The following is a 26486-nucleotide window of genomic DNA, read 5'->3' on the forward strand; positions in this document are numbered from 1 at the left end:
TTTTTCTGTCTCCTGAACAATTTGTTTCATATCACATTCGCGGTATTGCATGCAATGATATAATGTTATAATTTGATACTTTAATAAATCTCTTATATTATGTTACATCAAGGTTGACAGTTAGGCCCATTTGTTTAGCAGAAATTCTGTCAAATGGCTATATAGCGCCATTTTCTTTTTTTGACATTTCAAAGGTGCGTTTCATCTTTCTATCAAATTGTAATAAGTTGACAAGCTTAACAACATGATAGTTGTCCTCTTCTGCTGATTACAATTTGTTCAAAAGCCAAAATTAACTTAGAATCCGCATTTAACGGGAACCTTTCAACTGTCAAAAAAAAACAAAATGGCGCTCGAAGGCCGTTTGAATGACGATGTTACATTTTAATCTCTGCGACACAGCTAGGCCTTGGTATTTTAAGTATGTTTTGTTTTACACAGTTGTTTAAATTGATTTCATAATATGTAGTCCTCAGGAAATAAAATATACACTTGTGTACTCTCTATCTGTGTTTAATTATGAATGTAGAATGGTCAGTATCCATCTTTTTCTCCCCATTCCTTCAGACTCACGTCAGGGACTCAAATGATATTGTTGACCACTGGCAGAGGGGTAAGTGTTTCGGTTCAGGACTCCAAGGTCAGAGGTTTGAAACCCAGCTTTATTGGGGTTATCGCACACATTACCAAATCAGCATCACCTAACCGTCAACACAACGCAGGCATATCAACCGAGTGGCTCAGCACCTTGCGTCTGTGTCAGCGCTGTTACAGCTGGGCTCATTGGGCTTATACCAGCACCTGGGGGACCACCGCACACCGCACAACCTAAGAGTGGTGCCGTTCACTCGCTTGTCCCGAGGCGAGGCGATGCCGTTACGTGTGCGTTGCAGAATGATAAGTGTATGTTTCGAGGTGAGGAGATGAGGTGAGATTTGGTGAGGAGATACTGATAACCTTTAGTCATAACTGCGTTTTCGGTTAACGAGAGAGCAGACACGGGGAAGTATGATTTAAAAAAAAAGATAAATCGTAAAATAAATTTATTTCAAAGATCAATATTATTCAAATTTACTCTTCTTGCTCTGTTGTGGTTTTCCAAAGGCTTTGCCCTTCGGTGCTCGCACTCCCTTCTTACCGACCGGGGACCTGGCCCCCTTCTTGCCGCTCGGAGACTTGTCACCCTTCTTGTTCTTGCTTCCGAAACTCTTGCCCGTCTTGATCTCCTTCTGTCGCTGGTTGGCGTCGTAGCGCATCCTCTTGGCGCCCTTGCTGGAGATGTCGGTGAGGTCGCGGGCGAAGCTGCCCGCCTTGCGCTTGTGGCCAGCGCGTGCCCGCTCACCGGCGCCCGCTCCCTTGTCGTCGTACACCGTCTGGATGCGCTTGGCGCGCTTGCTGCGTTTGGCGATCCTCACCTGCAGTTGGGCCACCTGCGCAAACAAACAGATTAATTATGTCCTACTGACTGGCAGTCTTATTCTTGCAACAGTGCTAAATAAATCTCTAAATGCCGGTTTTAACAATTACCATACCCAAAGTGGCAAGAGACATAACCTAGCTTTTTAAACATTTGCGTAGTAGATAAAAACTTGAAGTTTAAAAGAAAGGCAAACATTCCCGATTAACCTAAAAATATTTGAATTCCTCTAACTGCCATCATTGTAGTTAGAAAATGATGCTTGTGCAGTGATGGAGTACATAGCTTGCAGAAACATATCGACCGTGGTTTGGTAAAACCCTTCAAGCCACAAAATGAAAACTTTACAGGAGACAATAAAAACGAATATTTAAAAAATTCATAAAACTATGTTAAAGTTAATAATGAAACTGGTTATTTTTTTTTCTAAATTTTGACTTGGAATATTGCAACTTTATAATTATGAGAAATTTGTTTAAATAACCTAAAAAAATGTACCCATACATTTAGTTATTAAGTTGTGTATGTATTAAAAATGTCTAAATCAGCAAAAAATTGTTTACCATGTTGTACTTTGAAGATTATATGAAGCTACTGGAAAATAACATTTCCAAAAAATGTTTTGCCAAAACAGTCGATATATATATATATATATATATATATATTTTTTTTTCTTTGCCATTAACTCCACACAGTAGGGCCCTGAGGAAAATAGTCTTTTAAGTAAAGGAAGGAAAAGTTCTGGAAAGAAAAAGGGTTTGAGAGAGGGTCAGTTATTCGATTCATCCATTTGCCAAGAAACTATTTTCGATTTTTACGGTGAAGAAATTGTTTACACAATCCAAAATGTCCAATTATGTAAAAATAATTCGGCAGCATAAAAAACCTTGAAGCGTACAAAAACATGTTGTGTAGCTACCGTGCGCAAATTCATGCGTACATAACTTTTCTTTCAAAGGTCAGAAGAAGAAAAATGTAGAAGTGAAATGTGCGCTGAGAGAAATGGAAGAAGCTTTGGTGGATGGAACAAGAAATATTAAAATGTGAGAACAAACCTTGTCTAACTCCGCCTCTGCTCTTTCCTCGGGGGTCATCTTCTTAAATCCTCCTTTCTTTGTCTTCTTGTTGTTCTGTTTTTTCTTTTCTGGTTTCTCTGGTATCGGCATTCCGTCCCTGTCTGTTTTTGGAGTCAACTTAGCTTTCTTTGCTAGAATGGCAAATCAAACAAAACGCAATCAGCTAAAGATTGAACAATAATAATAGTAGAACAAATTTAAGACTTTAAATTTAACAAAATTCTCTCAGAAGTTCAGAGTATTTCTGCTTTGTACATAATAAAATGCAAATAAATCTGAACATATCCGAAAACTAAAAACTGCTTTTAAAAGGTAATAAAATTTATCTTCGCTCTCATATTTGATTACTAGAAATAAACATATATTTTTTGAAATATTAAAATTTTTAATGCAAATGTTAAAAAAAATATAAATGGCTCACTTAACATTTTTTGTAGCTATAATTAATGATAATGAAAATATATATAAAAACACACTTATTTTATTAGACAATTGTATAAAAATAGACAAAACAATAAAAAAATGTTTTCGTCACCTCCCTTTACTGTCGTTTCATATAAAAATAATGAATACAAAATTCACGAAGTCTCATAAGTTATTTTTTCAAATTGCGGTTGGTACGTTTGCTTTCAGAAAGGTGCACATTTTAATTCTTCTGTGATTAACTTCTAGATATGAATATAATCGGTGTTTGAAAGAGAAAACACCACGCTTTATATTCAAATCTAAAAGTTGACAAAAGAAATTTTTTAATCTACACCGCTATGAAAACATAGTTACCGACCGCAGTTTAAAAATATTTATGAAATTTTGTGAATTTTTTATTTATTATTTTTGCACGGACCAACAAAAAAAGTGAGATGACAATAACATTTAATACAAATGTCTAATAAAAATATATTATGTTTTTTTTTGTAAATTATAAATTTTAAGTTTTTAGGGCCTCTATTATTCACATCATGTTGATAAGAGAGATGGTGCAAATAATATTGTATTTACAGAAATGTAATCTATAAGTATTATTCTCCTTTTTCCTACGCAATACTGAGGCTGATGGGGAGGGGGGGGTTTGAACCCCCCAAAATATGGGACCCATATGAATTGTTAGACTGACCGGGTGGTCCTGCAGCGCCCCCTCCCAGCGCGAGCCGCTCCTTCTCTGCCTTCCTCTCCTGCGGGGACTGGAACCACGGTCTCTCCCTTTCGCCCGGTTCGCCCTTCCCCTTTCCCCCCGGACCCGCCAGCCGCTTCTCCATGCGGTTGTGTTGGTTCTCCGCCCGCGACAGCAGGCGCTCTGCATACTCCTCTTGCAGAATGCTCTCTGCAACAGAATAATGGAAATTACGTATTATCGGAGACTTTCGAATTTAGAAAGGTTATTAATTTAGATTTTGACATCCAAAAGTATTATGGTGATTAATTTTTGGGTTATTATGACTTGTTGCGCTTCCTCCTTTATCCAACATTTTAAACGGCGTTACAATCAGGGTTGCCAATGCATACGTTTTAAAATACCTACATACAATAAGCCTTTCAAAATTCCCAAATTCGGGAAAACAAAATAACAATTTCCCACCATTTTCTTTATAATTCCACCTCCAACAAAATTCTATTGAAATTAGCATTCATTTTTTATTATTTAGTCATTTTCAAAAATAGAAATTTGTTTGAAAAACTGCAGTGAAATGAATTGAGGAACATTCGTATTAGCCAATTCGCATTAACACAATACTGTTAGCCAAAGCGTTAGTATAAAATACTACAAAAAAAATCTCCATTTAAAAAATTGCCAAATTTGGATCATACTAAACTCTAACTCTTTGCACGCGGCCGTATCAACTGTTGTTATGGCAAAAAGTCTATACTCACACGCGGCTGTATCAACAGTTGACACGGAAACTTTGACGGCCGATATTCCAGCGCTCTTTCGTCATAAATGTATTTCTTGCTCACTTGGACATTCGTAGAACTATCACGATGCTGACATCTACAAGAATTTCTCAAAAATAAAATTGCATTTCATAAAAAAAGATAGATAATCAAGTGCGCGCCTCTTAGGCTCAGTTGCATCGAAAATAGTTAAAGTTACTTTTTAGTTAAGGTTAAATAAAAGTAACTTTTTTATCATTTCTTGCTTAAATGGGTTGTTTCAACTTCGTTTAAATAAAAGTTAACTAAATTGTTACAAAATAGTTACTTTTATTTAACCCAGCGATGTTGAGAGTTTAAAGTTAGATTTTGGTCAATTTTAGTTCAGCTGTCATCCGTCACCATCTTTCAAGGAACGAAATATTGTTTGAAGAAAAAATAGTTGAAAAAATGTCCCACAATCCGGGTTTTGATAATCGATTGATTTTAGAATAGGTGGGAAATAGAAAAAAGAAACAATTTAAACCACGAACCGATCATTTTCTGTGGGAAGAGTTGGATTTTATCGCCAGATTTCGTATGTCGAAAAGTATGGTTAGGCAATTAACATCACTAATTGCTAATGACATCACAACGTCTACAAACAAGTAAGTTTATTTAAACTAATGTATCTACTAAGTTCTATTGATAATATACTAGCATAGTTATATTGTATGTAACTGACAAAATAATTTTTTTGTCATTTCAGAAATCATGCTGTTTGTGCTGTGGACCAGGTTCTAATAACATTGCATTTTTATGCAACAGGAACGATGCAAAGATGCACAGGAGACATCTCTGGGGTGCATAAAAGTACTGTCTCGCGTGTAGTAGACAGGGTTAGCAGAGCAATAGCCCGCCTTCGGTCACAATATATTGTATTTCCTCAAACAGAGAATGAAATTCAGCAGTGTGCCAACGAGTTCTACAGCATTGCTCGATTTCCCAACACAATTGGTGCCATCGACTGCACCCATATAGGAATTCTCTCTCCTGGAGGGAACAATGCTGAGTATTACCGTAATCGAAAAGATTACTTTTCATACAACGTGCAAGCAATAGTGGATGCCAACTGCAAAATAACCAACATTGTGGCAAGATGGCCAGGTTCTACGCATGACAGCACCATTTTTAACAATTCCAGAATTAAAGGAAAACTGGAAGATGGGCTCTATGGAGCCAGACACCTAGTTGGCGATCGTGGTTATGCGGTAAAACCGTATTTATTAACCCCACTGGCAAATCCTGTTTCTGACGCTGAACTTTTGTACAATGAAAGCCAAATCAGGACAAGAAATGTTGTAGAAAGGACTTTCGGGATATGGAAAAGGCGTTTTCCTGCAGTAGGAACGAAATTGAGAATCGATGCCACAAGAGTGGAAGCCGTGATTGTTGCCACAGCGGTGTTGCACAACATATGCACTAACAACAATGTCACAGAGCCACCAGACTTTGTCACCATTCTCCAAGAAATTGACGGAGGACATTTTCCTGAAAATGTTGGACAGGGTAATAATGACATACAACAAAATCTTGTCAACAGTTATTTTGCTCATTTATTGTAATTTTTTTGTATAAAATAATGTATTAATTAACTTAAAAATAAAAAAGATTTACAAATAATAATAGAAAGAAAGAAAATAAATGTTTTAATCTATTGTAACGGGGAAATCATTCTCCTTTCGGTTTTCCTCTTTCAATTTTTTTACTTCTAACTCGTGTATATGTTTCATGTGTTTAATTTTCAATTCAAAAATAGCTTCACGACGCCTGTCTTCATGTTTCATGTGTTTAATTTTCAATTCTAAAATAGCTTCACGATGCCTGTATTCCTGTTCGTGAAGAATTTTTTTGTGCTCGAGGTCTAAATCTGTAGACGAATCTACAGATTTTTTTTGTGCATCCGCCAACTCCATGAAATTTCTGCGGACATCGTTTGGCGTGGATAGTTTTCTTTTTCTTGATAGGCCTAAAAAAATATTACATTACATTAAAAACGTTAGATAGTAAGTATTTAAGTAAGTAGATAGTAAGTATTTTATCTTATTATCTTAAGGTTAAACGCAACGCTCGTAATATTCTACGTGTTCATAGATGGCGTAATTAATTAATTTGATCAAAATTCGCTTTTTGCAAGGTATTGCTTTACAGTATTAAGACAAATTATATGTTTGCGCCCGCATATACGCAATATGAATATGAATAAATAGTTTTGTCTTTATAAAAACTAATTCTATCGAGAAAGGCATGCAAATACAATATTGGATTGAATAATCGGTACAATATTGTATTTGTATGCCTTTCTCGAAAGAATTGAGTTTTTAAACGAACAAAACTATTGATTCATATTGCGTATACACGGGCGCAAACAAATGATTTTTCTTTATTGTAAAGAAATACTTTGCAAAAGCGTATTTTAATAAAATTATTTAATTAACGCCATCTATGAACACGTAGAATATAACAAGCGTTGCGTTTAACCTTAAGATGTTAAGATAATAAGATTCTATAATACTTAAGGCACAACTAAACTCACTTTTCAGGGATGGTGTTATTGGTAAGCGTTTAGTCGCTACACCTTGATACTCCGATGCACAAGGGAGTGGGGGATCTTCCACTGCCACCTATAAAGACATCATTATTCCATGTTATTGTGGGAAGAATAATTGGCTAACAGTTGGGGGACAAGTTCCATACTCATAGCGGGTAAATGAGTTCTCCCTTTTCAACACGTATTGTGCTTATGGAAAAGTTTTACCAGACGAGAGATCTGGGTTCGAGTCCCAGTTGCAACCGCTATATTTTATTTTTTCTGTGTCATGTACATTTTCATATTTTAATTTAGATTATTATTATTATCTTCTTCAATGATATATTACATTGATGGGAATAACATTCAAAAGTTAAAAAGAGAGTTTTCTTATAAAAAAAGTAGAATCAATTTTATTTGTACTATAGAATTTTGTATGTAATTGTGGTGTCATTTCTCAATCAAATGCAACAATTAACTGTTATACTCAATTTTTTTCTTATTATTTCTTAATTAACAATGATTTTATGATATTTAATCAGTGTTTAGGGTATATTTATACCGTTGATGTTAAATAAATAAATAAATTGTAAAAAATATTAACGTCTTTCTTACAAATTCCATCAAAAATGGTGTCTGAACATCCGCTTCTTCCACAGTTGGGTCTTCCGGTGTCTTGGGTCTTATGTGCAGGATCGGGGCGCACGGCAGAATTTCAGCAGCTTAAAACAGAATGTTGGATTTGGTTTTATAACATATTTTGTCATAAATAAATGATTATTCGCAATCCATAACTGTGAATGAAAGTAACGATGTTTGGAATGCTAATCATACAGTGGATAGTATATAGAACTTACTTATAGAAGCATCGTCATCAAATTCAGAGTTGATCCCTTCCATGGATATTTGCATGGCACCTTGCATCCATGTTGCATTATCGCTGAGCTTGGATGGTGGTGGACCACCCCCAGTCTTTCGGCGTTCTTTCGTGAATTGTGAAGATTCCTGGAAAAAACATTTACTCATCATTTCAATTTTGAAACAATCCATGACTTCAGAAAACAATGTGTGACAATCTACAAACCTTTCTGGCAGACTTTTTCAAGTTTTCAAACTTGTTTCTAAGCTGTTTAGTGGATCTATAACGGTTTGCGGGACAGGAGGCGTTATATTTAGTTGTCAATAATTCCCATGTCTGGTCCTTCTCTTTGACATGCACAGCATCGCTTTTTTTGTTCAAAAGAATATTCTTGTGGGCCTCCACGAGCTCTCTCAGCAAAATGACATCTTCAGCGCTAAAGTTTGAAGATCTCTCTCTGAAAGTAAAGTTCGTCGTATTGAGAAGAAAATAATATAACAAGTCGAATAAAATACACATACGACAATAATAAAACCTACTTACTTTGTGATTGTTTCCATTTTTATTGTGTTTAACTGAGCTGCGAAATAACCTCAAAACTTCGTAAACGTCAAAGATGCGTCAAACAAAGACAATGATAAACCGCGTTGAACTGCAGTGTTGACATGCGTAAAAATAATTATGTGTTTATTTTTATTAACAAACATCAAATACAAGGAAAATTCGAAGCCATTTCGATGGCAACACTGGTAACTTTAAACTAACTATTTTAATGTTGGTGCAACTCAATTTTGTTGAATTTTAGCTTAACTTTAGTTAGGGCTTAAACTCAGTTTAAATATTTAACTTTAAACTTTACTTTAATTATTTTCGATGCAATTGGCCCTTAGTCCTTTAGTTTACATATTTGTCAACGGATGGCGTTAGTACTAGTATGTCATTCACAACTTTTCATAACTAAAAATGATAAGTGATCATGGTGTCCCACTTGTGTCTATCAATGCAGTGGCCTAAGTACACACACGCCGAGTGAATGGCGGGACCACATTCAAAAGATACGGTACGTCTTTGTATGAAATTTTATGTTTTTGTTTTTATAAACATCTAAGAGTGTTGACACACGAGGATTTTTTTTCATATTGTGGAGAATAATCTGTACTATCTATATATTCCAATAAATCATGCCAGAATGCTATAATTTGACATTTAATTGCGTGCATAGGTATTTGAAAATATGTACCGCGTACGGGTATAGATAAAACGGAGCAAATTAACGCGTTCAAAAGGTTAAGAAGCTTTTTTAGTACGGTCCCTTGGAAAACTTCTTAAGAAAGTTTCACTATAATTCTATTTGGTTAAGTTCTCTCTCTCATTCCTGCTCTCAGCTAGAATCAGTCGCAACAGTAATCATCTAACGTGTTATTAATGAAATAAGTTGTTATCTTAACAGTAAAAACAGTGGTGCAGCTGTAGGATAATAAGAATAATAATAGAAGAGTGTGAATGAGATGATGTATGAATGCGAATGATGTAATGAGTTTTTTGGCAGTGCTGTTTGTGTGAAGGACTCCTCACCTATCTGGGGGTCTAGGGTCTCCACTTTGGTGCGGTACTTGTCCAGGATGTCGGGTGGGATGACGCGCGCCTTGACAGGCTGATTGGCACGCTTCACGATGTCCTTCACCAGCTTGCGCTCCTTCTCCCCGGCCAGCGACACCGACACTCCTGCTCGCCCCGCCCTGGCTGTTCGCCCAACCTGGATCACGTTCACCGTTCATTAATACACAACCACAAAACCACGGGGACCGAAGTATGTTATAAATATATAATAATTATTATTTTTTATATTCTAGGATGTGGGGAGGATAGTGTAATCCCATACATCCCATGTAGTGAATACAATAAATTACAAGTAAAATAAAGATAAATAAATAATATAGGTAGATATTATAATCCCTCAAAGTGTAATCTATACCGATTTGAAAATAAACCGTTGTCGTCTAGTTGTTCTGGGAAAACCACTGATTATTATGCTGTTGTAACTGCCGTACACACCGTTCCATGTGCTAGCTACAAACGGAAGTGCTGCCATCTATAATTTTCAAAGAAAACTGTTGAAGTTAAGACATAAAATAGTATAGTTGACGCACATTCTATTTTTCATTTTTAACCACTCGAGCGATAGAGATTTCCGGATTTTCGTTTTTGGATTCGGCTGTGCTAATTCTAAAAAAACATTGAAATTGTAGATTTTTGGGGCATTATTGAACAGTACCAGAATTTTGCACACAGATGTTCGATTTTTAGAAAACAATTTAAAATGACATCTACATATAGAAAACACGTTATGTAGAATATTCGTTATACACGTTATGTAAAACATTATGTAGAATATTCCATATTATATAATTATAGGAACTTTTTTGTTTTTAAAGAAAGACCAACATTCTCGGGTTACGAATAACCTGACAATATTTGAAAATCTCCTACTACCACCACAGAAAGCTGAAAATGTTGCTTGTGTTGTGATGGAGGACTTAGCCGGCCGAGGAATTGAACACACTACGCCTGAGTGGGACCCAAGCGCGATGTCAACTCGGCCACCGACCGGTCAAAATTAGTGACATCTTTTATTATTCGATAGAATAATATCAAGCTAGCGACTAAACATATCAGCTGTTAGCGGAAACATCAAAATAAATTCATTTTGTATCATTGAAGAAGATAATAATAACAAAACTAAACGAAACATGAAACAGAAGAAGACACAGAAAATAAAAAGATAACGGTGACAACTAGGAATCGAACACAGGATCTCTTGTCTTATCGGGGCAGCGTCTTAACCATTCGTTTTGTTTAGATTTATTAGTATTATTTTCTACTTCAACGATACATTACATTGACGAGTATAACTTTCAAAAAAGATGTTCCTGAAACTTCATTTTAATTCTAAAAATCACCATCCTACAACTACCCATATTTGGGTAGCTATTGCTCGAGTGGAATATCTGATTACTTGCTCTATCTAACAAACTTATAAAAAATTATATTGGGGAGGTTAGGAAGGAGCTAAACTCGAATATAAAGTCAAAAAGCAAAATTTTGGCAGCCATCTTGAAATTCTGGAGTTCTCAACTGATTTTATTTAAAATTGGTACAGGTGAGGTTAGGAGAGAGATGAAATCGAATTTTATGTCAAAATGCATAATTTCGACAGCCACAAAATAATAAGTTATTATGAAATTACAGTAGGCAAGCGTTACGGCGCCTTTTACGTCCGGTACACGATGGAAGTTGGCATTCCAAAGGTTAGGCATATTTTAAAACTACTATTAATTTGTACAAAGAAAAAAAGGTTTTGTTACCCTGTGAATATAGTGCTCCACTGTGGCTGGCATCACATAGTTGATGACGGTCTTTACACCGCTAATATCCAAACCTGCGGACAAAAAATAAAAAATAATTTCGGCTGTCGGTGCGTGGGGCAAGTGATTATAAACATATAAGTATTCTTGCATAATGCGTAAAATTATTCAAGTTCAATGAACTTTAATTTACAAAATTGGAACTGATAAGTATAAACAAACAATAAAGTAATTATTATATCAATTTGTAATAATTCTTCATTTCAAATTTTTATTTTGTAATAATTCTTCATTTTAAATTTTTATTTATTTTGTTTAAATTTTTGAAAGATGTCATAATTATAACTAAGTAAAAGGCAAATTTCTTCTTTTGAAAAGCAATGATCCTGAGGCAAATATTTGTTTATAAATACTATTTTAAGCTTCACAAGTACTACAATTATAATATCCCATGATTTTTCACATGTCTGTTAGTATTACATGATTATATACCCTACCCTATGCTTGTGTCTGATAAGCCAGCACAGGTACCTTGTACTTTAGTTAACAGAAGAATATTATTGTTGCCAACTTACTTACCAATGCTTCTTTTGTTGAAATTTTTTTTTTTTTTTTTTTCGTACATTTGTTATTAAAATTTTGTTTATTTTTGTCTACCGGTCTCGAAACGACCGTGTCATAAACTTTTCTTTTTTGGGTTTAAATTAAATGTTATTATTATATTAAGTTTACATATCTGTATTTTTTTAACCCTTGGGACCTTCTAAGACCCAAACAGTCCCAAATGCCGTGCGCGCATTATACTCTCCTAGGACCATATTTGTCCCAGAACGACCGCACATTATTAAAATGCATATATCTCTCTTCCTCTCATCTAAAAATTAATTATTTTTTTTATGTCAGAAAGAGAACAAAATAGTGCTTGTTATTGTCTTTGAAAAAATGGAAGCTTCTAGAAGGTTCAATCCGTGCAAATCAACAACGTCTCAAGGGTTAAATGATATAATTGTAAAGCTGCACATCTTGATACAGGAATGACCTTGTGAGATGTGCAGAGTATGTTTTTTATGTTAAAAACTGTTTTTTTTTAATAAATAAATAAAATAAATATATAAAAGCTAATTTAACACGAAACGTGATCCATGAAGTTGATTCATTAAAGCATATTGTGTTTTCAACGCGCATGCCCAGCAGCAGGTGCCGACAAATGACATGCAATACATGACGACCGGTCTAGTTTACCTCTGGCGGCCACGTCGGTGGCGATGAGCACGTCGGCCCGCTCTTCCTTGAACTCCTTGAGGCTGGCCAGTCGCTGCGGCTGCGGCAGGGCCCCGTGCAGCTCGGCGCAGCGCACGCCCAGCAGGCCCAGCAGCAGGTGCAGGCGGTGCGCCGCCGCCCGCGTGCCCACAAACACCATGCATTGAGTGCGGAAGGTTCGGCATACCAGCGCGCCCAGCACGGCCTCGCGGTCACCCTCGCGTCCGCTGCGGATCCTGAAATACGCATTATTTAATTAAAATTTTAAAATAAGTCAATAATTTCTCCTCTCTAATCGAGCTATAAATTGATTTATATTCGTAGCATCAATGATGATATGTTGTGGTAGTTTGTTCCATGCTTCCACTACTCTATTTGCAAGGATGTGGTTCCTAGTATTGGATGCAAAAGGTGTTTTGTTAATCGTGTCCACGGAGATTTACATTTGTGTCGGTGAAGATTTCTCAAATACCAGCGCAACTATAATGTGAAGTGTTAAGGAACGGGGGATTACGTAAAGCGCCAGTGTTAAGGATGGAGCTCCCCACGCTATAGCTCCATGTGGCGGCATTGTTAGGAAAGGCAGCTCAGCGTAGAGATATGAGAATCTAATTTATTCAGGAAGGGTCGGCAAAAGCCTTTATACGGGGGACTAATTCAACAATCCAGACTACACTTCTCTCGTCAAATGAAACTCCTGTTGGGATGATAAATGGTTGTATTCACAGGCAACAGGTACATTGTATGACACAAATGAGGACACAGTTAACATCCTAAATTATTTCCTGGCTGTTAGAATTGAACAATCTCTCTCATATTTTGTTCTGACTGGCAAGCTTGTTTAACAGACATTACAAGAAAGGCACATAATGGGTAAATCGTAGCAAACTGCCCACACATGGTGTCGGAACCAAGGCCAGACTCCCAGTGATGGCCGCCGATGGCCGAAGCCGTTGGAGTTAGCGTGCCTTGCGCCGTGCGAAGTGCGCAGCCGCTAGAGTTGCCAACTGTCTGCGTCTAATTTTAGGTTCGCGGGTCTTTTGAATGCGTTAGGGAGATCTACTTCGTGACAGAAGATAAAATTTTGAAAGTCTCATGTCACCTCTTTTTCTTCTTTCTTTTAATGTTGGTAATTTTAGTTCTTCGAGTCTATTTTCATATTGCCGGTCTTTCAAAGTTTTTGGTATTTTTATCCTGCTTTTTTAACATAGATGTGATAAAAACTTGTGACAATGACAATGCCATATGATGCTGAGGCTAATAACTAACCTGACAAACTCCTGGCGCAGGTTGAAGGCCACCTCCTTGTTGGAGTTGACGAAGATCTTGACGGGTCGGGACAGCGACACGGCGGCCAGCTGCTTCACCTCCTCCGTCATGGTGGCAGAGAACAGCATGGTCTGCCGCTTCGGCGAGCACATCTTGATAATCTCCTTCATCTGGTCTGCAAAATACTCGTCCAGCATTCTAGAACACACAAATTTTCTGATTACGGCCAAACTCTCTTATAAGGTATACCCTTTACAGTTATAGGACAGTGGTATCTTAAACTACTACATATGTACCCGTATTAAGGACTATATTTTCTATTTATTTGTTTTAATATTATGTATTACCTTTCATCACTAGAAAGTTCTATAATCTAAAACATTATTTTTATTTTTTGGAATAACTTAATAAGTAAAACCTCAAATTGTAATATTTAATTATTGAAGACAATATTAACGATTCCTAAACGAAAATTTGAAACAGAAAAAACAGAAAAAGATACGGTCACATCTAGTTCACACGGGAGGCCTTGAGGGAAATTATCAAGACCTGTCATCTTTGTGGATGCTGTGCAGAGAGTATGACATAATATATTGGATTTTTCTATCCAAAGTCCACTCTAAAATCTAGTAGAGTCTAGCATATTATCTGTATTGCTAGAATTGATAAACTTTCAGATTCCACAACGTAATACTAGAAGTCAGGATTTATTTCAGTGCAGAAATTCTGGGACTAACTACCATATGTATTCCTCTTTGCCCAGAATACTAATGGAGGGAAACAATTATACCGAGTCAGTGGACATCTTCAATTTATCTTTAACTCTTTGCACGCGGCCGTATCAACTGTTGTTACGGCAAAAAGTCTATACTCACACGCGGCTGTACCAACAGTTGATACGGAAACTTTGACAGCCGATATTCCAGCGCTCTTTCGTCATAAATGTATTTCTTGCTCACTTGGATATTCGTAGAACTATCACGATGCTGACATCTACAAGAATTTCTCAAAAATAAAATTGTATTTCATAAAAAAAGATCGATAATCAAGTGCATTTCTTCGCGCCTTTTAGTCGTTTAGTTTACATTTTTGTCAACGGATGGCGTATTAGTACTAGTATATCATTCATGACTTTTCATAACTAAAAATGATAAGTGATCATGGTGTCCCACTTGTGTCTATCAACGCAGTGGCCTAAGTACACACACACCGAGTGAATGACGGGACCACATTCAAAAGATACGGTACGTCTTTGTATGAAATTTTATGTTTTTGTTTTTATAAACATCTAAGAGTGTTGACACACGAGGATTTGTTTTCATATTGTGGAGAATAATCTGTTCTGTCTATATAGTCCAATAAATCATGCCAGAATGCTATAATTTCACATTTAATTGCGTGCATAGGTACTTGAAAATATGTACCGCGTACGGGTATAGATAAAACGGAGCAAATTAACGCGTTCAAAAGGTTAAACAAATATAAAATGTTGTTAATGAAGCAATTCAGTTATGAACAATAAATAATAAGCCCTGAAAAAGGGTGTTAATAAATAAATACATAAATATTGTTACTGTAGGATTATGTGATAATATTTATCAGCAACAATATAAGCACCTGTCAGCTTCATCGAGGATGAGGACCTCAATGGAGTGTAGACTGAAAGAGGGGGTGTTCTTCAAATGATCAATCAATCGACCTGGTGTTGCAATTACCACATCTGGATTCTTCCTCAGCACAGATTCCTGAAAAAAAACCAATAAGTGATTTAATCTCAATTTTCACACAAAACATTTCCCCAGTACAGTAGAACCCCGTTAATTCGAACCCCGATAATTCGAAAAAAAGAGAAATTTCGCAGAATTTTTTTTTCATACTAAATGGTTTGTTAATTCGAAATTCGTTAATTCTTAAATCGAAATTTATTTTTGACCGCGCATTTTGTGAAAATAAATCATAAAATTTCGTAAATCTGAATCTAAAAGACCGAAAAATATATTTTTACGTGGTTATACATCGTCCTAATTAGTATGTACACAATTTTTGTAAATATATAAACACATCTTCTTGTAATTTTGAAATAGTAAGTAATTATGAAAATAGTGTCAGCCAGCGCACGGTGGGTGATCTACATTTTCCCTGGCAAACTCAGGTAGTGATAGGTCGCGGAAGTTGAGGCGATGCACTACGAAGTAATGCAAAATCATGTGTTTTTGGTTTGAAAATTTGAACCCCTTTTCGGTTATGGTTTTATCGTGTAACTAGCTGAACCCGGCCACAATTTGCTGTAGCCTAGTCTGTATCTATATAAGGATTGTTATTGTTAACGGCCTGATTCCGAATGTTAGATGACATTATTATTATTATGTAATGAGCAGGCAGCATTCTGCTGATGCGCTCATATCTGATTTCACAACAAGTTTAACAGTAATTGAGTTGTTTTATGATTTAACTAAGTCCTTTCTTCTCTCCAAATGTGAATCCAATAGAGCTTTGAATTGATTTATATTTGTTGCATCGATGACATGTTGTGGGAGTTTGTTCCAAGCATCCACTACTCTATTTGCAAGGAAGTGTTTTCTAGGATTAGATGCAAAAGGCGTTTTGGTCATTTTTTTTGAGTGTCCACGGAGATTTATATTTTTATTAGTAGTGAAGGTTTCTTGGATGCTAGGGCAACTGTAATGTTGAGATAAAATTTTGAAAGTCTCGATCAAGTCACCCCTTTCTCTTCTTTCTTGTAAGGTTGGTAATCTTAGTTCCTTGAGTCTATCTTCGTATCGTAGATCTTTCAGAGCTCTTGGTATTTTAGTGAAACGTCTCTGTACTCTCTCTAGCAGATTTATATCCTTTGCGAAGTAATTGCGAATAACATGGTGCATCACCTTAAAAGAAGAGTGCGGTAAATGGTTTACTGATTTATTGACATAACTGACCTGCACTTTAAGGTCGAGCCCCCCCACAGACATGCCGACCTCTATCTGCGTGAACTGCGTGAGCTGGCGCGTGACCTGGTAGACCTGCACGCCGAGCTCGCGCGTGGGCACCAGCACCACCACGCGCGTCACCGGCGCACCCGTGTGCGGCTTGAACAGCAGGCGCTCCAGCGTCGGCAGCATGTACGCCGCCGTCTTGCCCGTGCCCGTTGCAGCGCAGCCACACACGTCTTTACCTGGAACACAAACAAACAATTCAAATTATTAACGATAAATAAATTACATATTATAGTAATTATTATTTAAATATTCTGCTGATGCGCTCGTATCTGATATCACAAAAACTTCAACAACAATTGAGTTGTTTTAAATTAAAAATAAGTTAATCCTTTCTTCTCTCTAAATAAGAATCCAATCGTGCTTCAACGGGAGGTACTTGAACAGCGTAATGATTAAAGTATTCCGGAGACGATTTACATAATTGATGCGACCAATTGATCATTTACAGAAGCATTGAAGCAATTGACAATAAATTACGACAAATCAGTGGGAATGGAGGAATGCTAAGTATTTTGATTGAGCGCATTTATAAGCACCATTGACGGAATGGCTTGATCGTTTCGCTGTGTGATTGACAATCGTTCGCTCAGTTCGGATCTATCAAGCCCTGCTGAATTCAGTTCCATCACGGTACGATATTTTGTTTTGATCTTTGAGCTTCTAGAGTCTAGTTGTTAAATAATAATGAATATGTTTATTTACCTAATAAGGCTACGGGGATGGTTGCAGACTGGATGGGGGTGGGGTTCACAAAGTTCATGGCTCCGATGGCCTTCAGCAGCGGCCGGGACAGGTTCATTGCGTAGAAGGTGGCGTTCTCGTCGTATACAGGTGCCTCCTCAAAGTAGTCCGAGTCGTATTCCACCACGGGATTGTCTATGGCATCTAGTTCCTGAATACACAGCAAACAGAACATGTTTAACCTTTACAATGCTGGCCTTTTCTTATTCCATCATGCCTTACATTTGACGTTATGTATGAATTTTAGTGAAACATCTTGGATGAAATATGCAAATCTACAGTTCCATGACAACTCAACACATTGGCAAATCAACACTTATGAAAAGTGATGAAAAAAGGCTGTAAACCCAACCTAAAGTAATCTAGTTTTTTCATCACTTTTCATGACTACATCGACGGTCCCGAAGAACAATGTCGGATGTGCTAAATTGTAGTTTTGCAGGAGCTGTTTAAAGTTGCGTTTCTGCATTTATACTGTTATGTTTGTATGTACATATACATAATACAGAGAAGATTGATAGAGATCGATAGCCGCCGTCCACGATATAAAAGAAAAGAGAACGGAATGGATCTATGAGAGGATGCCGCCAGAATATTGAAAAGCTCAACCTTGTTTTTGGTACCCTCTATGTTTCTGAAGCACAAAAACTCCACGGTGAATTGCACATAACAAGGAATTGAACTAGCAACCTGTGATCAGTTGTGCGGTAGAAAGGGTACTTCCCGTCTACTGGTGACTAAGATGATAGGACGGGTATGGGAGGAAGGTAGGGATTATACTCTATCTTAAAGATAACAATCGGCTATATGGCCGAACAATTCAAAAGAAATTAATAATTCAAAGATTACACAGGAAAGAAAATAGCAGAAGATAATAAAAGCAAGATGAGAAGACAGTTTACAAAATACATCTTCTATGGTCGCTCGCTCGCTCACTCATACATCTATCTACGGTTACTCGCGAGACGGTGTTGACGAAAAAATAACCCACCGCCCTTTGGTGGCTCGTGAGCGGGTCTCAATGAGCAGGTCATTCACGATCGACCCAGGACTAGTCTGTGCTGGAGCTCTTAGGTTGGGTGGTTCAAACAAAACTTCATAACAATGTTGTTATGCATGTCAGCGGATCACAATTTGTTCAAAAGCTGAAGCAGATCGAGAATCGGCGTTTAATGGGAATCATTGATGTGTCAAAAATTCAAAATGATGCTAATTATATTGAAATTTGACGAGTTTGAAACAACCCTACATAAAAGTTGCCCTGAGCGTCAAATCCTTTAAGCCTTAGACACATTACACTATATTATGCGTGCATAATTTGGGTGTAACATGTACATTTTATATGTTGGGGTGATACATTACACTATAATCTTCCTCAGGAGAGAGGGGTTAGATCAATTGGGGGACTGCCGCGGAATATCATTTCTTTGTATGGGATCTGTCACTCTGACAGATGACAGCCGCGTAATTACGGCGCTCCGTAAATTGTTCTGACCCCTTTTTCTGCCGTAGGTAGGAGAGGGGGTTGGATAATTTTCAAATATAGCCTGGCTAGCAGATCACAGCGCATATAGTCGCAAAACCAACACTTATAACATGTATGGCGAGCAATATGGAGTTATATAAAATGCTTTGAACTTATAGCGTAATCTATCACCTCTTTCACACACCACAAACTGTCCAACTGAGTTCAAACAATCGAAAGAATCTGCTTACCGCTTTTAGTTTTTGTTTCTTTGTCAATTTTTTGGGTTTAACTTTGAGGTTGTCCTTCTTCATCTCATCGTCGGATATATGGATGTCGTTGCAATTATTTGTGGCATCTGAAAGACAAAAAATGCATGTTGTTATATAATTAGAAACACTTTAGGACATGCAGTACAAAATAGAAGTAAAGGTTATATTAAGTATGTAACCATTGTAAGATTCACAGGTTCTACAGACTGCGATGGGTTGCACATGTTCAAACAATGGCAGATGACAGGATACCAAAAGTTATGACTGGTTCAAAGGGCAAACAAGTTATGACTGGTTCAAAACCTCTTTTTAGGTGTTAGGTTATTATCAGTGCCTTATTCCAATTGCGGCTGCACAGGACCGGCCCGACCCAAAGATAGACCATGGAAGAGGTGGATAGACTGTCTGGAAGAGGAGTGGAGCAGGACGGGTTGGATTGAGGACTGCCTGAAGGTGAATGGTGAGGGACCGCAGCCAGTTGAGAGCATTTCTGGAGAAGGCCAAATTCCATCCTGGGATGCACCACTGTGATGATGAATTATTGTAAATATTTACTCGTACAAAAAAAAACTGACTCTTCAGATCTGGCCAATAAACATAGTTAAGTCATAGAATAGAGAAAGAATAATAAATTTCACGTGGGCATATTTCGTGATCTATTTCATAAACTGTGTTTCCCCATCATTACGATATTCAAAAGAGATTGCGATATACTACGTCAGGTGAGTGTAAGAAACATAACGTGTGCTAAATGTGCAGAAACCAAGAGGTGCTAATTCAGTGGCAACAAAGCTTTTCATTCAAATCTATAATCTCTCATTAAATCAAATCTTATTTTTAAAATGTGCACATAAATTTCATTCTAAACTTTTAACTTTTCTTGTTTCTCTTTAGATCTGGCAATAGATGTTAATTTTTTATGTATATATATTTGTTATTGAGTGTAAATATGTATACATACTAACGAATACTGTATGCGGAAACACTGGAGGGTCTAGACCCTCGACTCTAGAGTCGTTCATAATAATAAAATGTAGCGTCGTTTTACTAAACAAATTGAGAGTCTTAACGTGTACGATGAAGGAGGTAAACAATCAGTTTCCTTATACCGTCGTCGGGAAAGTGGTGGCACCCTCCAATGTTCTTCTTTATTCTGCGGCTTGAGTCATTTAAGGTAACGTTACAGAGTCCTAGTCTCGTTACTGAGATACCACAAAAGGACAATCGACAGAGCAAGTGGGGTATGTTGTGAGGAGGGAGGGGGAAGGTAGCACTACAAGTACAAGTACAAGTTACCATCATCTTCTGATTCATCTTCACTCTTGATGGCCGCATCCCCCTTGTTCTGCTCTCTCATCTTCGTGATCCGGTCATCCGTCTTGTTCTTCACCTTCCTCTTTACATACTTGGCTAGATCATCCCACGTGTCCTGGTGGGGCAAAATAACGTTTATTATTAACTTATTAGTAACTATTATTTAATGCCTGTTGAACTTCTTAATTTTTGATCTTCAGACTTACAAAAAATGACAACACAGTAGCTGGCTAGTAGTAAGGCACAGTAGTAAGAGATCTAATAGATAAATATTTATTGATGGGTAAAATTTCCTCACAAATTACTGAAATAACACTTCGATCCAACTTAATTACGACAAGAAACAACTATTTACGCAAGGGGAGTAGAAAAGATGCGTCAAAGTTCCAACTTAACAAATTAAAATTAATACACCTGTACGATAGACAGCTTACTCTGAGGTCAGCAGATCTAGATGTTACCAATAGTTTAATCGAACTTTCTCGGTCAAATCGAGCTGTTTACTATGATTGCTCTTTTCGTGTAGCTGGCCCACTCATTTGGAATAAACTTCCCCCAGCCCTTACCAATATACAAAATTTGGCTGAATTTAAACGGGTTTTAAAAACAAAATTATTCAAAAAATCATATTTAATAATATAAAAATCATTTATATTCTCATGAATCTAAGCTTCTTTTCAATATACTATAATAAGCCAGGTTTTGAAGTTTCCGGTAATTGTTTGGTTTCGGTTTCCTCCTTATTGTACTTTTATGTTTAATGTCCACCTATTATATAATATTTTAATGTTTTCCTGTTTTATATAATATTTTAACCCTTTTGCTGCCCGAAAGTAAACACAAGATACATACTCCCACGCCAAGGATTTTTAGAATATTTTACATTGCCTCATTATTTATTATCCTCAGCACTTAGAGATTGTAAATTATTACCAAAACAAAAAAAAACTTGTTTACGTTACACTTTTAAAAAGTCTAAACAAGATATCTTTATGAATTGATGCATTATTTGACGAATAAAAACTATCTATGAAACATCAACAAACTTCGACCCGCCGCCATTATCAAATCAGTAATCTCACCAACACATACAGACATACTATAGTAATATCAGTATTCACGTCTCCGAAGTGGGACCTCTGCAACGGCTCACCATTAAATTTCTCACGATACAATTGTGATAATATTATTGTTTTAAACTTAATTATTTATTAAACTTTTATTTACAGTTTCTTATCGTATTATTTATGTTAATAGTTTTTATTCGAATGGTAGACTTTAAAACAAGAATGAATACACAATGCCACATTACACTGGGAACACATATCGAGCCATTTTTCTGCGACTTTGTTTAAGCTTTGTATTCGCACAAACATGGCAGGCTCTGTATGGCTTGGATTGTTTTGATGTTTACAACCTCTTTTGAAAGCAGACGTAATGGTGTGTCATGATGAGACGAATGAGGAGTTGAGTAGAGTTGAGTTTTTTGTGGTGTTTTGCGATTACTTGTCTTATCACACATAACTGATAATCGGGGAAGCTCATACCTGAATTTTGTATGGTGTTGTGTACAATAAAAGAATTTAACAGATATAAAATCGAGACAATATTCTCTTATTTGGTCATCAAACAAGTCGCGTCGAGCCATGATGGAGGGTTACACAAAAAAAAATTAGGAAAAAAGACAAATTAACACAATAATTAGTTTCTAAACACAGATAATTAAAATAAAATGTATATTATTACTTTTTCACTCGAAAGGCGGATATAACAACTTATTTCATTTAAAAAAACAAAACATGTTGATTACCACAAAACTTATTTGCACTAAAAATATGACCACTTAATAAAAACAATTTGTTAAAATAATAACGTTAGAACCACGATTCGTTGCAGATTCTAAGTATTCGCGAACCGTCGAGATAAGAAAGAACCACGTGATACACTAACACAACTACGCGCGCGCGGGGAATTCAAACACTGAGAGGGGAAATATTGTAGTCTCCAGTTTGACGAGGTCTTTCATAATATAAACAAAATCATTTGTCACATCTGTGTAGAGATGTCGCTAGATAAAGGTTCAAATTATTTTTTAAGCCTGAGTTTTGCGCCATCTATACAGAAAGTTCCGAGATATCGCAAGATGAAATTAAAATCACGTATGATTGCGCGTGGCAGCGAGGGCCCGGAATCTTGAATCAAACATAGATGCGCACGGCAGCCTCCGGGTTAATTTTAAAGTTCTTATTTTTCGTGCACTGTTATTTTCTTTTATTGTTGTCCTCTACTAAAATAGCACTGTTATTGTTAAATTTTATTCTCTGCTTTTGTGTAAACCGTTTATTCTTTATTTCATATTATGTTATTATTTTTTTTTTAAAGGAACACAATAGGAAATTTTATTTTTAAGTTTATTATAGTTAAGCGCACTTGAAGTGAAACAACACAAAACTGCGCTATATAAATGCTATGTTATTATTATTATAAGATATTTCCCGGGTTTTGGCGCCTTTTAAGTATGATGTGATGTTTGCCGGAATATTCCATTTCAATTAGTACTGGGCGTTGACGATAATTCCATCCAACGCCAACGTCGTTATCGTTGGCGATTTTCAACTGTTGAAAATAACGCCGACGTTGACGCAACTATTATTGATTATTTCTAGTGATTTATTAACTCAGGTCTGTTTTTAGTGCTTAGTTCTCCATACTCAATGAAACCTCATTCATTACATATGTTATTATATTTTTTTAGATAATTTAGTAATATCTACACATATTCAAATTATCATAAAGCATTAAACGTTATAAAATATCCAAGTATTTCGAATTTCGATGCTAATAAACGCGAATGGACGCGCGACAAGCCAGTACAATCAAACTAAACGTAAAGGAGATCGCTACAATACTAACAAAAAGGGAATCCCTATTAACGGGTGGTTCCCCGGATCATTGATGTATTATTATTATCTCTATGCCACACATGTAATAATAATCCTTTAACCCTTAGGATCCGACCAACTACAATAGCAGTTCTACGTTATATATAGATATTTACAAAATGTTACCCGGCTTCTAAGGGTTAATAAAGTTGAAAGTTGAAACTGTTGGAAGACGTTGGTTTCGGTGTTGAAAACATTTCCCTGTTGAAATATTAAAGACATTGAAGATATATTTTGCTTGTCACTGATAAATTCGCTTGTTGTTTGGCGCTACGAATCGGCCGTGTCAGATGGGAAAATCCAAAAAAACGTGTAGTATGTAGGTACATTACCAAAATACCATTTCAAATTAGGCATAATAACGTTCACGAAGTGTAATCTCTTGACCCTTTTGATTTAACAAGCCAACACTGTTGAAAACAATAGATGCAAAACGTAGCTAGGCGGCCGACGTTGATAATTTCAATATGTTAGTTTTTGCTTGTCGCTGATAAATTTGATTGTCCCCTGGCGCTGCATATCGGCCGTATTGGATGGAAAAATAAAAGAAAAACGTCTAGCAGGAGTTACATAACCAAAAGACCATTTGAAATATCGAGTAATGTTGTTCACGAAGTGCAAACTCTTAACCTTTTTATTCATTAGGCAGTTGAATCGTTGACTGCGTTGAATAATATTCACAAGTAGGTATTATATTTCAACTATTGGCGCTAATTATTATCAACAGCGTTGGACGTTGAAACAATATAACTATTGTTTCCAACGGCTAGTTATATTTTGATACAGTACTAATTTCAATCTAAATAAGCACAAATTATTTAAATAAACTATGGACCTAATAACCTTTTTTGTGCAGGTAAATACTTGTTTCTTGTAGTCATTCTTGAAACAAAGGGTAATCTACTTATTTACTAACGGACCAATTCCAATTAACATATTACATATTACCAGTGGCGGCTCGTGACTTTTGGGTGTACTAGAGTGCTAATATCATAAAAAATGGCATTTCTGATGTTGTTATAGCTGAAAATGATTTTTTATTTTTTTTTCGAAAATCGATTTTTTGTATGAAGATTTTCAGGAAATTTCAGTATAGCCGTGCGCCGCACGGAATTCCTGAAAATCTTCATACAAAAAATCAATTTTCGAAAAAAAAAAAAAAATCGTTTTCAGCTACAACAACATCAATTAAGCCATTTTTTGTAATATTAGCACTCTAGTAACCCAAAAGTCACGAGCCGCCACTGCATATTACACAAAGTTAATGTTACAATAAAAGATCCAAAAATATGACAAAAATAGGGCCAAAAACAATAGAGATAATGTCAAGTCAAGGTTTTGATGGAGTTTACGACTTCGGTCATATCAATACAAAATATTACTTGCGTATTATTCATTTTGGCTTACACCAAAAAATTCAAGGTCCTGACTTGGGTTGACAAGTCTGGCAACTCTGGACATTGGTAAATGGTATTTATAATTTGTGGAGTATTGATTGAGGAAAAGCAAATCATTTATTTATTTTTTTATTTCTTTTTTAAAAGAAAGACAAATATTCCCGGGTTACGAATAACCTGACAATATTTGAAAATCTCCTACTACCACCACAGTAAGCTGAAAATGTTGCTTGTGTTGTGATGGAGGACTTAGCCGGCCGGGGAATTGAACACACTACGCCTGAGTGGGACCCAAGCGCGATGTCAACTCGGCCACCGACCGGTCAATTATTTCCGAGTCAACGGGAAGGGATATTGAAAGGGATGAGTTGCAACAAAGTAGGAGTATACTGTTAATAATTTTTAAATACAGATGAGATCAAAATCCTTCCTACGTATGGAAGGAATATTTAAAATATTAAATATTCTAAATTTAACATTTCTATAATCTATGCCTAAAAGTGTAGCGGTTAGGGAAATAATTACTCATTAAAGTATTTATTTTTTAACAAAATAGAGTTTAAAGTTATAGAATTTTGACAGTTCAGCCATGTTTTTTGTTGGTTTGACATATTCATATTGAGCGTAGACAGCGATTCTAAATGTTTACCAATGAAACTTTAATGCAGTATTTTCCATCTCCCACAACGTAAATGGTTTGCTTTTATAGTAATTAACTTGAATCCAGGTGTTATTTCAAAAAAATATTTGAATTAAGCCTTTCCAGCTATTCTTAAAGATTACCCTTTCAGATTCTGTAGAAACCACTTTTTATCTTAGCTAGTCATGTTATATTCTGTGATTTTTCATGGGCAACAACTAGTATCATATTGTTATATCACAGACATAATGTATCATCATTGCATATGGGCGAGCTGTGCCATCGAAGGACAAAACATTATAATTAACACTTACTTTGTTATAATCAGCCACACTGGACACAAATTTGAAATTTGGATTAAAATCAACTTGCTTGTGGCTTTTCTGCTTTGTCGGTTGATACTGAAAGAAACAACCGTATTGTAATTAATATATTAATTTCAATAAATATATTTACATAAAACACGTGTAAAAATAATGTTTTCAATCATTATTTTGACAGAGAGGTTATGTATTTTATTCAAGATATAAAATGTGATTTACTTCAATTTCCTCATCTGATTTGTCTGATAAATCTTCAACTTCTTCTCCATCATTGATGGTTCGAATCAGGTCTGAATATTTTCTTTTAATTTCAGTCATTTTTTAAACTAAAACTCATTTATAAAAAGTCAAACGACTTCAAAACACATGTACCGGAGTATAGACAAAATGTATAAATTAGTACAAATGTGCACTTCTGTCATATTTTTACCATAGACAATAAAGAAATGTCGGCGAACATAAAAAATGCCCGTCGTCCCACTGGCTTGGTATTGGTACGAAATCGACGAAAACCGGAGACCTGCACAAAAAAGTAAAGTTCATGGCGGTTCGCAGAGCAGCAATTGTGGGTCTCCAGTTTTCGTCGATTTTGTACCGTTACTGACCGAGTCAGTGAGACTACGGGCTAAGTAAGGAAGAGGCATAAATAAAAGGATTATTTTTTAAAAAAACTACCTGAATATATTTAACGGGAAGAATATTATAAAGGGTT

At 36.1% G+C, this 26486-nt stretch overlaps 2 protein-coding genes across 3 annotated transcripts; both read right to left on the reverse strand.

Moving 5' to 3' along the window:
• Nucleotides 1–1034: 1034 nt before the first annotated feature.
• Rs1 (Dead-box helicase Rs1) lies at nucleotides 1035–26148 on the reverse strand. The gene is made up of 14 exons (XM_089648728.1): nucleotides 25994–26148; nucleotides 25766–25852; nucleotides 20455–20587; nucleotides 19138–19244; nucleotides 17383–17572; nucleotides 16621–16856; nucleotides 15302–15429; nucleotides 13685–13882; nucleotides 12398–12651; nucleotides 11156–11229; nucleotides 9366–9546; nucleotides 3608–3814; nucleotides 2473–2624; nucleotides 1035–1430 (listed from the first exon to the last, which is right to left on the reverse strand). The coding sequence occupies exons 1-14, from the start codon at nucleotides 26090–26092 to the stop codon at nucleotides 1062–1064; spliced, it is 2415 nt and encodes an 804-aa protein (XP_089504854.1). The 5' UTR covers nucleotides 26093–26148; the 3' UTR covers nucleotides 1035–1061.
• LOC149410302 (uncharacterized) lies at nucleotides 5029–8569 on the reverse strand. 2 transcript variants are annotated; one of them, XM_089648735.1, is made up of 6 exons: nucleotides 8334–8569; nucleotides 8016–8247; nucleotides 7789–7936; nucleotides 7547–7653; nucleotides 6938–7025; nucleotides 5029–6370 (listed from the first exon to the last, which is right to left on the reverse strand). In XM_089648735.1, exons 1-6 carry the CDS (start codon nucleotides 8348–8350, stop codon nucleotides 6051–6053), a joined length of 912 nt encoding a protein of 303 aa, XP_089504861.1. In that variant the 5' UTR covers nucleotides 8351–8569; the 3' UTR covers nucleotides 5029–6050. The 2 variants fall into 2 exon arrangements, with proteins under 2 accessions (XP_089504861.1, XP_089504860.1); XM_089648734.1 differs by having other exon boundaries at nucleotides 8016–8569.
• Nucleotides 26149–26486: the final 338 nt, after the last annotated feature.

Source organism: Hesperophylax consimilis, chromosome 28 (genome assembly GCF_061612785.1).
Source record: "Hesperophylax consimilis isolate HC1 chromosome 28, BYU_Hcon_1.0, whole genome shotgun sequence".
Classification (NCBI taxonomy): Eukaryota; Metazoa; Arthropoda; class Insecta; order Trichoptera; family Limnephilidae; genus Hesperophylax; species Hesperophylax consimilis.

What these genes read in the sequence shown, in the direction of transcription:
- LOC149410302 (XM_089648734.1), bottom strand. Translation starts at nt 8,309, where the DNA reads ATGTGTATTTTATTCGACTTGTTATATTATTTTCTTCTCAATACGACG. An exon ending in TGATGACGATGCTTCTATAA is followed by an intron (nt 7,654 to 7,788) that starts GTAAGTTCTATA and finishes TTCTGTTTTAAG; the next exon opens with CTGCTGAAATTCTGCCGTGC. An exon ending in CACCATTTTTGATGGAATTT is followed by an intron (nt 7,026 to 7,546) that starts GTAAGAAAGACG and finishes ATGTCTTTATAG; the next exon opens with GTGGCAGTGGAAGATCCCCC.
- Rs1 (XM_089648728.1), bottom strand. Translation starts at nt 26,092, where the DNA reads ATGACTGAAATTAAAAGAAAATATTCAGACCTGATTCGAACCATCAAT. An exon ending in AGATGAATCAGAAGATGATG is followed by an intron (nt 19,245 to 20,454) that starts GTAACTTGTACT and finishes TTTGTCTTTCAG; the next exon opens with ATGCCACAAATAATTGCAAC. An exon ending in GGGCGCTGCAGGACCACCCG is followed by an intron (nt 2,625 to 3,607) that starts GTCAGTCTAACA and finishes TTGCCATTCTAG; the next exon opens with CAAAGAAAGCTAAGTTGACT.